Source organism: Cyprinodon tularosa, unplaced genomic scaffold, assembly GCF_016077235.1.
Source record: "Cyprinodon tularosa strain WSP-4 unplaced genomic scaffold, ASM1607723v1 ctg306, whole genome shotgun sequence".
Classification (NCBI taxonomy): domain Eukaryota; kingdom Metazoa; phylum Chordata; class Actinopteri; order Cyprinodontiformes; family Cyprinodontidae; genus Cyprinodon; species Cyprinodon tularosa.
In genome coordinates, this window is record NW_024039015.1 from 2,232,305 (window position 1) to 2,247,547 (window position 15,243).

The 15,243-nt window shown below is 38.9% G+C and overlaps 1 protein-coding gene across 1 annotated transcript; it reads left to right on the plus strand.

The window, feature by feature from the left end:
* Nucleotides 1-251: 251 nt before the first annotated feature.
* On the plus strand, nucleotides 252-13,159 carry rmdn1 (regulator of microtubule dynamics 1). The gene is made up of 10 exons (XM_038292040.1): nucleotides 252-465; nucleotides 728-833; nucleotides 904-988; nucleotides 6,560-6,719; nucleotides 6,837-6,926; nucleotides 7,000-7,055; nucleotides 8,645-8,732; nucleotides 8,822-8,852; nucleotides 8,941-9,074; nucleotides 13,001-13,159. Exons 1-10 carry the CDS (start codon nucleotides 328-330, stop codon nucleotides 13,037-13,039), a joined length of 927 nt encoding a protein of 308 aa, XP_038147968.1. The 5' UTR covers nucleotides 252-327; the 3' UTR covers nucleotides 13,040-13,159.
* The last annotated feature ends 2,084 nt before the right edge of the window (nucleotides 13,160-15,243 follow it).

A 15,243-nucleotide genomic window follows, 5' to 3' on the forward strand; every position in this document is an offset into this window, starting at 1 on the left:
TCTCGTCGGTAATGGATAAAAGCTAGTCAGTAGTTAATGGGGGTGCATTCAAGAGCAACATCGCTCCGTGGGGTTGTAAGCCAACGATTAAAATTACCTTCAGTCGAAGTTTAATAGAAGGACAATAATTGATACGTATAAATCAGTTATTAAATCTACGTGTTTTTAATACTTTATTTGTCATACTTGGAGGCAAATAGAGGATTTGAATGATTAACGTTGCGAAAGGATTTGCGCTCTTGAATGTTACCCGTTTGCCGCCGCTTCGCTGCCCCCTACGTTGGCTAGCTTTTAAGTTCCTGCTTATTGAGCTGTTGGACCTGACAGATGATGGCTGGGAGGGTTTTAACACGGATTGTAAGCAAGACTCTGCTGGATCTTACAGCCAGCGCTAAAGGGAAAAGAAGCAGGGGAAATATCCGCCTCTTGTGGATTAATGCGAGCCGGGCAGCAGGAGCTCAGAGTGTAAATACCGACGCTTTGTTTTCTATCCGATCAAAATGTAAAGTGATAAAAGTAGATCAAAGGGCAGCGGGGCTATATTGGTTCACTGCGCCTGTAACATCTAGTTTAAAGGTTAAAAATGTTCAGAATGCAAGAAAGAAAATCTGTATTTTTTTTTTCAGGGAACGTGTTAAAATGTAAACAGTGCAACGATGTATATTGTATATTTAAAAAAATACAGTATTTAATCCGTTCCTTTTTTCGGACCTGTTTTCCTGCACAGAGCGGTAAAGCAGCATTCCTGCTGGGTCTCCCTCTGCTGTCTGGTTTGAGTTATCAGGCTTTCCTCGCTGTGCGGAGTTCAGCCGTGGTGTGTGCTTTAGATAAAGGTAAAGGGACACACATAAAAACAAATGGAAGCGTTTCTAAGCTGACATCATGTGTGGATGTTTTTGACAGCTGAGGTGCTGGAGCAGGCGGACTACCTGTACAGCTGCGCTGAGACAGAGAAGCTTTATCACCTGCTGCTGCAGCATAAGGACAGGTAAGCTGCTGCCAGACATTCTGATACTCTAAAACACATCACAATAAAATGCAGGGATTCAATTAATTGAGTTTTTTTCTCTGATAATTTCCAAAAATCTTTACCTTTACTTATTAAATAATAATAATATAATAATTGAACTTTATTGATTTCACAATATTAAAATTTAGCTCTGCATTTAGCCCATCCCATTGGGGAGCAGTGGGGAGTTAACACTCTACAGGACAAGTTACCATTTCTGATCACTTGCATACCCCTTACAAATGGAGTCCCCTCCATACCTCAGTAGGATCTAGAAGCACAAGATCTATGTCCAGCCATTTAGCACAAATACTGCTACATGGCTGTACATCTTATTTTGGTATTTGATCATTTAGATGAGCCCTTGAACGATATATTACCTATAGGAAATTAAGTCGAAATAAGTTAACAAGTCAAGAAAAAATTTAAAAAAAATTAAAAAGTCAAGAAAAAAAAAGGTAAAAAGTTAATAAAAAAGTTATAGAGTCGAGGAAAAAATGTAAAAAGATAATTAAAAAGTTAAAAAGTCAAGGAAAAAAGTTCAAATGTTAATTAAAAAGTCAAGGAAAAGGGTAAAAGGCTAATTGAAAAGTTAAAAAGGTGAAAAGTTTAAAAAGTCAAGAAAAAAGGTGAAAAGTTAAAAAGTCAAGAAAAAAGGTGAAGTTTAAAAAGTCAAGAAAAAAGGTGAAAAGTTTAAAAAGTCAAGAAATAAGATGAAAAGTTAAAAAGTCAAGAAAAAAGGTGAAAACTTAAAAATTCAAGGAAAAAGTGAAAAGTAAAAAAGTCAAGAAAAAAGGTGAAAAGTTAAAAAGTCAAGAAAAAAAGGTAAAAAGTTAATTGAAATGTTAAAGAGTCAAGGGAAAAGAGTAAAAAGCTAATTGAAAAGTTAGTGAAGAAAAAAGGTAAAAAGTTAATTCAAAGTCAAGAAAAAAAGGTAAAAAGCTAATTGAAAAGTTAGTGAAGAAAAAAGGTAAAAAGTTAATTCAAAAGTCAAGAAAAAAAGGTAAAAAGCTAATTGAAAAGTTGTATAAAGTCAAGAAAAAAAGATAACACTCTAATAAAGAAGTAAGTAAAAAGGTAACTGAAAAGTTTTATAAAGTCAAGATAAAAAGATAACACGCTAATAAAGAAGTAGATAAAAAAGTATCTGAAAAGTTAAAAAGTTAATAAGCCTAGCTAACAGTTATATTTAGGTTTATAAACTAAAAAATGTAAGTGCCAGTATCAGCTTTGATGCCTCTAAGGTTATGTTTTACCAAAAAAAAAGTGTTTCTTTCACTCAGTGTTTTTCATGAATGTTTTATAGAAGCACTTATTTTTTAAAAAATGTTTTACTATATTCGGGTAAGTTGCCGTTTGTTGTTATTACATTGACATTCATTTTTTGCCATCAAAATGTTCCAAAGGTAATAAGGTCTTGTCCTTGATTCCAATGACTATTGGCTTGAAATGTTGATTTTCAAAGGATTTCACTGAGTGCTCTATAAAGGGTTAAGGGTCTTGCTCAGGGACCCAGAGTGCAGGCTGTGCGCATCAAATCTTGCAACCTTGTCAGAGCACAACTGCACTGCTAAAACACTAGGCCAGGGGTCACCAATTAAAAATCAGTGGGGACCAAATAAAGAAAATCAACAACCAGTAAAGATCCGGTGACATTTTTAACTATAATATGTTACTTTAAACTGAATTTTACACTAAATAAAAGGAGGTGTTTACAGGTGCTGGTCATAAAATTAGAATATCATGAAAAAGTAGATTGATTTCAGTAATTCCATTTAAAAAGTGAAACTTGTATATTATATTCATACATTACATACAAACTCATATATTTCAGATGTTTATTTTGTTTAATTTTGATGATTACAAATGACAACAAATGAAAACCTCAAATTCATCATATCAGAAAATTAGAATATTGTGAAAAGGTTCAAAATTGATGGCCCCTGGTGCCACACTCTAATCAGCTAATTAACTCAAACCACCTGCAAAAGCCTTTAAATGGTCTTTCAGTCTAGTTCTATAGGCTACACAATCATGGGGAAGACTGCTGACTTGACAGTTGTCCAAAAGACGACCATCGACACCTTGCACAAGGAGGGCAAGACACAAAAGGTCATCGCTAAAGAGGCTGGCTGTTCACAGAGCTCAGTGTCCAAGCACATTAATAGAGAGGCGAAGGGAAGGAAAAGATGTGGTCGAAAAAAGTGTACAAGCAAGAGAGATAACCGCACCCTGGAGAGGATTGTGAAACAAAACCCATTCAAAAATGTGGGGGAGATTCACAAAGAGTGGACTGCAGCTGGAGTGAGTGCTTCAAGAACCACCACACACAGACGTATGAAAGACATTGGTTTCTGCTGTCGCATTCCTTGTGTCAAGCCACTCTTGAACCACAGACAGCGTCAGAAGCGTCTTGCCTGGGCTAAAGAGAAACAGGACTGGACTGCTGGTGAGTGGTCCAAAGTCATGTTCTCTGATGAAAGTAAATTTTGCATTTCCTTTGGAAATCAAGGTCCCAGAGTCTGGAGGAAAAGAAGAGAGGCACTTCATCCACGTTGCTTGAAGTCCAGTGTAAAGTTTCCACAGTCAGTGATGGGTTGGGGTGCCATGTCATCTGCTGGTGTTGGTCCATTGTGTTTTCTGAGGTCCAGGGTCAACGCAGCCACATACCAGGAAGTTTTAGAGCACTTCATGCTTCCTGCAGCTGACCAACTTTTTGGAGATGCAGATTTCATTTTCCAACAGGACTTGGCACCTGCACACAGTGCCAAAGCTACCAGTACCTGGTTGAAGGACCATGGTATCCCTGTTCTTAATTGGCCAGCAAACTCTCCTGACCTTAACCCCATAGAAAATCTATGGGGTATTGTGAAGAAGAAGATGCAATACACCAGACCCAACAATTCAGAAGAGCTAAAAGCCACTATTAGAGCAACCTGGGCTATCATAACACCTGAGCAGTGCCACAGACTGATCGACTCCATGCCACGCCGCATTGCTGCAGTAATACAGGCCAAAGGAGGCCCAACTAAATACTGAGTGCTGTACATGCTCATACTTTTCATGTTCATACTTTTCAGTTGGCCAACATTTCTATAAATCCTTTGTTTTTATTGGTCTTCAGTAATATTCTAATTTTCTGATATGATGAATTTGAGATTTTCATTTGTTGTCATTTGTAATCATCAAAATTAAACAAAATAAACATCTGAAATATATGAGTTTGTATGTAATGTATGAATATAATATACAAGTTTCACTTTTTAAATGGAATTACTGAAATCAATCTACTTTTTCATGATATTCTAATTTTATGACCAGCACCTGTATGCTTCGATGTTATACATTGACTTTTTAGAGAAAAAATATTGAAAATTTTTCCATTTAAAACTATTTTTTTTAAGTAGAGAACAATCGTTCAGTTTCCTGATTCACATATTTTATAAAGCGTTTGTTTTATTTCTCTCTTTTTTCTTGCTCAATGAGATAGGTGGGCTTTATGTTGCCCTGCAATGTTTCTAACCTGGGTTTGAATGGAGACAAAGCCATTCTAAAGCACATATCAAGGTGCTCATTTCAGGTTGGGTCCGCTAATCTGTGACCTCTGCAATAGGCCAACACCCCCCCAGCAAAGCAATACACAAAGAAATAAACCTCAATAGTTGCAAACTTGGTTTCTTAGAAAACGTGAAAGTTGCACAAGAAAGGCTAATAAAGAACAAAGATATCTATTGCTACACATCTATGAGGAAGGCTGCACATTTGATAGTCACCAAAACCCAACCCAAAAAGAAGAAGCTAAACCACAAAAGGCCTTTGCTTAAGAACCAAGAGGTCTGTACTAAATATTAAACTGAAGTTTAGTGGAAGAAAAAAGTGTTAATTCTGACATTTTGATTTGAAAAAGCTTCCTGGATGGGAAGCGAAACGTCTTCAACCTAAGCCCAGTGGATTGTTTTTTAACTTTTTTGGAACGACTATGACCTGGATGACTGGGGATCTTCACCCGCATGTAATAGAAAAAATAAAATCAACCTTTGAAAGGATCGGGAAGCAAAACCGTTGAATCGACGAGACGGGTAACATTTGCAGCAAACGCATCAGAACGAATCTGTTTTTAATCCCGTAAAGCACACAAAGTTTAGTTATTGTGGAGGATTTTTATGGATTTTTTAAAAGACCCGCCCTCTACATGTTAAAAGAAAAGCACAACCCTGTATCCGCTCCCAAGAGGGAACGTCTATTAAATGCGTGGAGGAGCATGTTTCTCCTGGTGCACGCTCTGTTTAAAAGTTGCTGTTCTCATAGCTTATACATGTTTACTGTGTCCGAAAGTCCATCCTAACCCCTAAACCCCTCAATCAATATATAGAGCGGGGACTATATGGTGGAGTTCATAGTGAACTCAGTTAACTGACCGTATGGAGGGATGATCATTACTTTTTGCTCTGTAGTCGCGTAACTCCTCCTTTAATGGAAAGCCATTTGATCCAATTACTCATTATTTCTAAATGGCTTTCCATAATTTTTGTTATTAGTCGAAACTGTCGGGTAGCAAATCCCATAATGCTTTGCGAGGAGTGTTCTCTGTGCAAAGCATTCTGCGAAACATCTGCCTCTTCTGAGGCCTTTCTTTTCATACACTTCGTAGCACTTTTTCTCTTACAACCTTCAGCCATTTTCAAAGAAACGTGGTGAGAAAGGTGAGCTTTGCCTTTCTGAATCCACAGATATACGCCTGAAAGTGTGCATGCACAGAAAAACATAGCTACCTAGGAGGGGTGCAATGGTTCACAAAATCCACGGTTCGGTTCACGGTTTCGTGGTCACGGTTTTCGGTTCGGTATATGTTGATTGTTAGCCTGACATGTTGGTCGTGTTGCTGTTAGCATAAACAAAACGTGTTGCACAATGCTTGCACACTGTTGCACTTTTATCCACAACTTTCTTCCCGCCGTCATCGTAGGTCACTCTAAATGCAAAGTGGTCCCATACAGCAGACCTATAAAGTGCTGCTGGCGCGTCTTCCAACTCCTGTTCTTTCCCACTCGCCATACCCACACAATTCTCCACAACAACTGATTTTTTTCTGCTAAACCCGGCTACGCTGCTTCGATTCTTCTTCTTGTTTACTACTGGTGGTTGGCTTTGGTCGCAGTACCGCCACCTTCTGCTCTGGAGTGTAAACGCTTCGCCTTTGAGAAAAAGGAGCAGCGCATGAACCGAACGCAACACACGCGAATCGAACCGAGACAGTCGAACCGAATGGTTCGGACGGTTTTCATTGAGTACGTAGAATGGCCTTACGTAAATGTATCACCAGATGATTGACAATCAGGAGGACCACTTATTGAAATGATCCACCCAGAAATAAAAGTTGTCCTCTATACCTTTAACAAATTTCTCCACAAATACAGTTAGATTGGATTAAACTATTCATTACCAGGGGGCATGATGGGAATGCCTCATGGGTGAAACCAAAGTTGTGTTTTTTGTGTCTTTAAGCAGTTTGTCGGTGTAAGCTAATATAGGTTGTGTGCTTCCACCCAGTGAGGATGCTGAGTTCCTGTGGAGGTTAGCCCGGGCGTCTCGGGATCTCTCCCTGCTGCCCGACACGGACGCCGGGAGGAAAAAGCAGCTGACGTTTGAAGCCTTTGAATATGCAAAGCGGGCGTTGGAGAGAGATGAAAAATGTTTTGCTGCACACAAAGTAAGCTGGGTTTTTCACCCTACAGGCACCGATGTCACAATGAACCCTGATATAAGTGCGCATCTTAGTCAGTTATTAAACAGAACTTATTCTTTTCCTCCCTTTCTTCTAACCAAGTGGTATGCTGTTTGCCTCAGCGACATCGGGGAGTATGAGGGAGTGAAGGTTAAAATAGGAAATTCATACATCATCAGGGAACATCTGGAGGTGAGAGAAACATCTGACTCAGGATCTTGTAACAAACTGGATGTATTGAATCATTTCCCTCTCCTCCCCCCAGAGGGCCATTCAGCTCAACCCCAAAGACGCCACATCCTTACACATTCTAGGTTACTGGTGAGCGGCGCTGTTCTTTTCTTGCATCATTGAACCTTTACCTCATTGTTCTTTACAACATGTCTTTGATGTTGGCAGCCCTCTCTAGCTCAGCTCTGGACTTTGTTTTGTTTATTTGTTCTCTTTTTAGCTTTTTCTCTAGTCAAACTTCAACAGTTGAGCTCATTATTTTGGAAAATGTTAGAATAATGATTGTCTAAGTTTGTAAAAGGTGCTTAGATCATGAATGCAAAATAAGCCAAGGTTGTCGACCTTTCAGCTATGCTGAGATGTTTTTGTTTTACCCCAGTCTATGCTTGGGTTCCAGCTTTTTTTTTTTTTTTGCATGTCTTCTGTCACCTATGACTATGGAAGAGGATTAGGGCCATTGAAAAAAAAATGTTAACTGATTTTTAATTTTTGTTTCAGTTTAGTATGGAGAAAAAACTCAGAATTCAGACTTCTTTTCTCAGAATTCTGACAGATAACATTAGCATCAGGCCATGGCCATGTCTGTTTTAGAGACTAGCTCTCTTATTTTAATGACCTTCTGCTCCTCCATTAATGAGGGGACCCCTCGGGCACGTAAAAAGTTGCCTAATTCCGTAATTTTCCACCAGTGTGTCACTGGCCCTCCCAAACAACTAACATCTTTGTCAGTGAAGCTGAGTGCTCCCCCATCTCTTCCTTCATGGTGCCCATCTGCATTAAGATCCAAAATTCTGAGAAAAAAGTCAGAATTCTGAGGAAAAAAGTCAGAATTCTGAGATTAAAGTCAGAATTCTGAGATTAAAGTCAGAATTTTGAGATTAAAGTCAGAATTCTGAGGATTAAAGTCAGAATTCTGAGATTAAAGTCAGAATTCTAAGGAAAAAAGTCAGAATTCTGAGATTGAAGTCAGAATTCTGAGATTAAAGTCAGAATTCTAAGGAAAAAAGTCAGAATTCTGAGATTAAAGTCAGAATATAAAAAGTCAGAATTCTGAGATTAAAGTCAGAATTCTGAGATTAAAGTCAGAATTCTGAGATTAAAGTCAGACGTCTGAGGAAAAATGTCAGAATTCTGAGGAAAAATGTCAGAATTCTGAGATTAAAGTCAGAATTCTGAGATTAAAGTCAGAAGTCTGAGGAAAAATGTCAGAATTCTGAGATTAAAGTCAGAATTCTGAGATTAAAGTCAGAATTCTGAGATTAAAGTCAGAATACAAAAAGTCAGAATTCTGAGATTAAAGTCAGAATTCTGAGATTAAAGTCAGAATACAAAAAGTCAGAATTCTGAGATTAAATTCAGAATTCTGAGATTAAAGTCAGAATACAAAAAGTCAGAATTCTGAGATTAAACTCAGAATTCTGAGGAAAAATGTCAGAAGTCTGAGGAAAAATGTCAGAATTCTGAGAAAAAAGTCAGAATTTCTGAGATTAAAGTCAGAATTCTGACTTTTTTCCAATACTAAATTGAAATACATTTTTAAAATCAGTAAACGTTTTTTTCCCCAGTGGCCCTAATCCTCTTCCGTATATGACAGCTGAGCTTAAGTTACGTTTTAACACGTCAACATGCAAAACAAAATGTTGAAGTATTCTAGTCAAAGACATTTTCTTCTACTTTAGGTGTTATGCCTTTGCCGAGTTGCCATGGTACCAGCGCAAAGTGGCAGCTGTCATTTTCTCATCACCGCCTACATCTACGTTCGAGGAGGTGGAAACTTCTCTGCAGTCCTCATCCTCACTATTTGGGCTGTCTAGTATCATTGAATGCTTATAAATTCTGGTTTCTCTCTCTTTTAGGCGTTGGAGTTCTTCCTAAAGGCAGAGGAAGGTTGAAGATATTATATTTAAATGAATAGTTAATCATTTTAGGAGCACTTTAAGCTAAAACCTTCTCCTGTAATCACTGGTTCCTACAGTTGACCCAGACTTCTACAGTAAAAACCTGCTGATGCTGGGGAAGACGTACATGTCCATGAGGGACAAGGAGAAGGCGCTGCTCTGGCTGACTAAAGCTAAGCAGTACCCGGCTCGCACACTGGAGGACAAAGAGGTACAAACATACCAGAACTGTAGCAGGGATCCTGTTATCGACTAAAGCCCCTGTCACACCTTGATGATTTAGATCAGGGGTTGGCAACCAAAACTGCTCAGAGCCATATTGGACCTAAAAAAAAAAAAAGAAATCTGGAAAAATCTAAAAGTCTTCAAAACACAGGTTCTAAGTGTATTATCCCACTATAGAAAAAAATGATTAGCCTTCATTTTCTACTCACCCCCATGCTGAACAACACTCTGGAGTACTTTTTTGATATCTCAAATGCATCTGGAGATCTGGGAGGCTTCTTGCTGTCTGCTGACATTCAAATAATGGAGGTCCATGGTGCCCGAGGCAGAAAGGTCCATAAAAGTCCACAAAAAACGTGTCAATATTCCTCCATACTGCTCGTCCAATGTATTCCAAGTGTCCTGAGTGGGTAGCGTCCATAATTTACTCGAAACGAAGTCATTTAGAATGTTTTTAGAGCATAAACAGTAGTGTATAGGATTTCCTAAAAGCGAGTTCACGAGTCTACGGAAACCGCGGCAGACCAAACCAGATGAAAGTGCCCATTCAGCTCGGCAAAGAACTCATGGTCTTCCTCAACACTGAAGTCCTCAGACATTTTTCTTTCGTTGTTTTTTTCTTTGCACAGATAAACAGCACATTTCTTCTTCTACGCTTGCATTATCGGCAAAGCAGACGCTGAATGCGCACTTTCATCTGGTTTGGTCTGCCGGCTTCCATAGCGTCGTGAACGCGCAGGTGCGCGCTTTCAGGAAATCCTATACACTACTGTTTATGCTCTAAAAACATTCTAAATGACTTCGTTTCGAGTAAATTCTGGATGCTACCCACTCAGGACACTTGGAATACATTGGACGAGCAGTATGGAGGAATATTGACACGTTTTTTGTGGACTTTTATGGACCTTTCTGCCTCGGGCGCCATAGACCTCCATTATTTGAATGTCAGCAGACAGCAAGAAGCCTCCCAGATCTCCAGATGCATTTGAGATATCAAAAAAGTACTCCAGAGTGTTGTTCAGCATGGGGGTGAGTAGAAAATGAAGGCTAATCATGCTTTGGGTGTACTATTCCTTTAAACCAACATTACAAAATCTAAACAACTTTTACAAGTTCCAAAACAAATGATCATTTCAGAAAACAAATTTACATAAAAAAAAAAAAAAACTTTTACAAGTTCCAAAGCAAATTATTTCAGAAAACAAATTTACATTTTAAAACATTTTTTACAAGTTCGAAAGCAAATTATCATTTCAGAAAACAAATTTACATAAAAAAAAACTTTTACAAAATTCAAAACAAGTTGTAATTTCAGGAAACAAATATTACTTATATTACATTAAAAAATAAATAAAAATAAAACACTTTTAAGTTTCAAAACAAATAGCATTTTAAGAAACAAATAAACATTCAAAACACTAAAAGACTAAAAGTTTTTTAGATTTTGTGATGTTGGTTTACACCTCCCGGCCATCGTAAAAGGACTATGTGGGCTTAAATATATAATAACGTTCGTGATAAAATGTTTATCCTGGAGCAAATGTTACATCGTAGCATGAGGTGAGGGAGGAGCGGTGAACGCTCCCATCATACGGTTTGTATGTATGTTTTGTTGCATGGATGAAATTATAGAAACAGGATAAAGGAGTCTTTCTATGGTGGAGGTGTTACTGTTGGGAGGAGTTGATTGGAAACAAGCAGGAACCGACATCCATCAGAGCAGTCCTCTAACCTTAAAATCCCTCATCCTCCGTCACCAGCACTACTTGGTGTGAATTATATTTTTAGGATTTGGGGAAAAAAATGGTAGAAAGTTCTGTTTGATCTGTGGATGGTTTTCCATTCTTGCAACAAAACTAGCAGCAGTAGTGGAGTTTGGAGATGCAATCCACTCCTTATCCTCTTAACATCCACTTCATTTTGGGTAATCCTCGCCTATTTTGCATACCCAAATGGAAAAGCAAATAAGGAACTATAAGCCTAAAATACATTTGCAATACATTATTTGAAAAAATGGGTGACTAGAACACAGAGCAACCTGCATCAGTTCAAACATGACTCAAAGTTGTTTTTTTTTATCCTTGTAAATGATTGGTATTTTTTGAACAGCAGTAATACATATATTGTAGAGAAAAAACAGGTTTTATCGTATTATATTTGTTCTACATCATGTCAACCGCATATGCAGAAAATGTCATGCCTCTAGCTATAACATTTCCAGAGCTGTGCGGTATAGAACTTTTAGTGTCAGCTTGGAGCTGCGCGCAACGGCTCCACCTGCTGGTAAATATTTTACCGGTGGAATTTTATGCATTAGAGGTTTAATCTATCTTTGAGCTTGAGAATATCTTTTGTCTCCATTCAAACCCAGGTTTAAAGCCTTGCAGGGCAGCCTGAAGACTACTTCTCTCATTAAGCCATAAAAAAAGAAAGAAAAACAAAAGTAAGTTAAGGTGTTTTATTAAAAAAAGTGAGCCAGGAAATTGTCCATATACCAAACTTAAAGATTGTTGAAAAAAAGTTTTAAATAGAAAAACATTCTATTTTTCATATTTTTTTAATTTAAAAAGTCAATATATAACATTGATGCATAAACAACTCATATTTCACTGTTAAATTCTGTTTAAAGTAACAGATCATAATAAAAAATGTCTCTGGACTTTTACTGGTTGATATTCTTTATTCAGACCCCACTGATTTTTGATTGGTTACCCCTGGCGTATTGGAAGCATTTTGTTATAAATGGGGGTTCAAAGGAGGAAACAGTCCGCTCTCCTCAAGACTTCATCCCCATCAAAGGGAGGGGTAGTGCTCAGGGTTAGTGCTGAGGTGCTGGTTTGGGATTGGGCTGTAGTCATACAGCTCTTAATCCCCATGGTTAGGCATGGTGGTGGCAGCATTATAATATGGAGACGATACTCTTTTCAGTAGTGTGAGAATTTAAATGAATGAAAGGTGTTCTTCTCTGATGCTCTCCATCCTGTTCTGTTTTTTTTTTTCTTCCAAGGTGCTTATACAGGAACACAAAAAGTATAGATTAAAACTAAATGTTGAAGGTGGATCCTCAGCCTCCGCCATGGACACTGCGGTACACTGCATCACTAGGTTGCAGAGGTGTAGAGTATCGAAGTAAAAATACTTCCTTACTGTACTTAAGTACTCTTTTAAGTATCTACACTTTACTCCATTACTTATTTTCTTCTACTTTTTACATTTTCACACAAGAATCTGTACTTTCTATTCCTTACATTTTTAAAACAAACGTTACTCGTTACTCTTGGCTTCGGTTTAATGTTTATATTTATTTCACGTCATGTGCTCCATCCAATGCAGATCATTGGCGCCATCCACATCTAGTGAAAACTAGTGTAATTTGATGAGTTATATAACACAAACACTCATTGGTTAGCTAAAGGAAATCATCAGAAGCAAGCAGGTGTTCTTCAAACTGCAAACGTGAATTGTCTATGCCATGCTACAATGTTGGATTCATGTTGAAATGTCTGAAAGGCCGGACACAGGCGAGAGCGTATCGGGAGACGGAGACCAACAAGAGACCAACTTGGCCCTATCTTTAAGAATTTTTCAAAATAGCCGAGAAATTGAGCTTTCAATTCATATAGAAGCATCTGGCTGTTTTGTTTTTAAGGTTACTTTATACTTTAAGTAGTTTTTGGAGCACATACTTTTTCACTTTTACTTGAGTAAAGTGGTCAAGTTGATACTTCAACGTTTACCAGAGTGTTTTTAAACTGCAGTATCTAAACTTTTACTTAACAAATGTTTACTTTTGACTCCACTGCTAGGTTGGGCTTTCATATGAAATCCCTCTAAGTTACTTTGAAGTTGGAGGGGTTTTGTAAGACATTTGATTCCTGTTGATTAATGTATTATTATTTTTAACCCCTGCAGGTCCATAAAGAAGCAGTGGAACTCCTGAATCAGCTTTGAGAAATATCGCACTACCTCTGCGTGCCACCGGAGGCCTTTTCACACAACTGCTGAACCAAATCCATTACTATGAAATGAAGCATCAGGAAATATTGGGGTTTATAATTCCACATGACTTAAAAGGCATCAAGGCTGTATCTAGTTGTAAGTTCCCATATGAAGGAGTGAAGGGAATGAAACGTGTTAACGTCCACTGTGTTCAATAAGGCATTACAACGCAATCACTTCTATGCAACCAGATAACATTTAATACTTGCTTTGGAAATTCATTGTTTACGTTATTAAAAATTTTTTCTTTGTCAGCTTGTTTAGTCTCTACACGTGTCTGAAACGATTCCTTAAATCAGCTAGAGAACCTCACTGATGGACGGAGTCGCTGCATTTTGCAGGAGCAAGTGAAAAACCTTGAACTGGTGACATTGGAATTTCAATCTTGCTTTTCTTACGGTGATGAAGACAGGTGACTGGAGTCCTGCACCTGTCGCTGCACACTGCTGGTCAGCTGGCTGAAAGGAAAGCATCACCATCGTTCCTTTGAAGCATTGGAAACTTCACCAAGAATGTGTGTAAAGCAGTTAACTGCAGGCGGGACTAATCAGCTAATATTACCTGGAGTAAAATAACTGATTAGAAATAATATAAATTTTATCCTACTACAAAGCTTTGCGTGAATATTTAAAGGTACACTATGCAACCGGTGTTGATTTTCCAGCGAGGCTCCCCCCAGAGGGCGAAAGTAAAAGTGCACTGTCGTAAATATGCACAGCTGTTCTCCTGGTTTCTCCGTCAAGTCAGGCGCGGTTGTTTTGAGCTTAGCAGACAGGCGAACGCAACGAATGACTAATGCTGCGTTCACACCGCAGCTGGCGCGACAGAAGCAGCGAGTTTACATGCAAAGTCAATAGTTGACGCGCGTCAAGGCGCAGCAAAGGAGCAGCAGGCCCAGCGCGTCTGAGCAGCTGAAGCAGGGAGAGAGACACAGCGCTGATGATCAGAGGCTATGATCTCTCCTCTTAAACAGTTTATTGACGCCTAAATTAACTTAAAATGCAGAAATCTGCCGGCAGAATATGCAGTTTGGATTATTTAGATGAAAAACACCTACCAGCTGCCGCGGTGAACCGCGAGGACGTGACCTGGCCAGAGGCTGCTGATGAAGGGATTCCTTCTGTTGGCGCACCGCTGGTATGTGGGGGTCTGAGCGGCTCCGACAGAAAAAATATTGAAGGCAGGATAATAATCTGAATAAACTGACGGCACTGATTACGTTTTCAGGTGTATTTTCTCATTTAAACACATATTAAAACTACTTTATTCCAAATGATCGCAGCAAATATAGCTGCAAGGCAGAGAAAGGATAGTGAAGCTCCGCCCAACGCGCGTCAGACACACTTTTGCACCGCACAGCCAGAGCGTCAGAACTAACTGGTTCAAGCTGCAAAAATGAAGCAGCAGACACGATTTTGCTGCTTTTGCTGCGTGAACGTAGCATAACTGCACAAGGATCGCCACTGTGCTAGCAACGAGAATGCTTTTAACTGGGGGGTGTAGCAGTTCTCGGCCGTAAAGCAAGACTGACTCTCACGAGACTTCTGAGCCTGTGGGTGCGGGTCGGTGCTCCTGCAATTGCAAGTGCAGTATTTCCCCCACAGACCACCAGGGCGGCCGAGAATACCTTTGTTCAACCTGAAATGACTCATTTAATCATCCAAAACGTTATGGAACACATTAACTGAAAAATGTTGCATAGTGTGCCTTTAAGGAGCCCTTGTCTCACCAGCATTGTTTATCTCAAACATAAAGGAATAAAATCTGCTCCTCTAACATTTTGTGTCATCTGTTAGAATTTCTTGAAAGATTGAGTTTGATCCCCGACCTGCAGGCCTCCTAACCTGACTCCGCCAGATGGATTTGCTCCGCATTTCCATCTGGAAACCTTCCATTTAAGTGATTTTGGAAAGGGGCAAAAATACTGGTTAGCTGATTGGCCTATGTTGGTGATAGACGGGCCAAATAAACCAATCAGATCAACGAAGCATATGACGTACTAACAGAGCGACGACGAAGAGGAGCCAATTGATAGATCAAACTCTTGCCGAAACCAGTCGGGAGAAGAGCAAAAACATCTTTTCCTCTGAGAAAAGCCTCCAGAGCAGTGTTTTGCTCTTTTTTCAGTGAAGAAATACTCTGTAATCCCGATAAAA

What these genes read in the sequence shown, in the direction of transcription:
- rmdn1 (XM_038292040.1), top strand. Translation starts at nt 328, where the DNA reads ATGATGGCTGGGAGGGTTTTAACACGGATTGTAAGCAAGACTCTGCTG. An exon ending in CTACATCTACGTTCGAGGAG is followed by an intron (nt 8,733 to 8,821) that starts GTGGAAACTTCT and finishes TCTCTCTTTTAG; the next exon opens with GCGTTGGAGTTCTTCCTAAA. An exon ending in GCACACTGGAGGACAAAGAG is followed by an intron (nt 9,075 to 13,000) that starts GTACAAACATAC and finishes TAACCCCTGCAG; the next exon opens with GTCCATAAAGAAGCAGTGGA.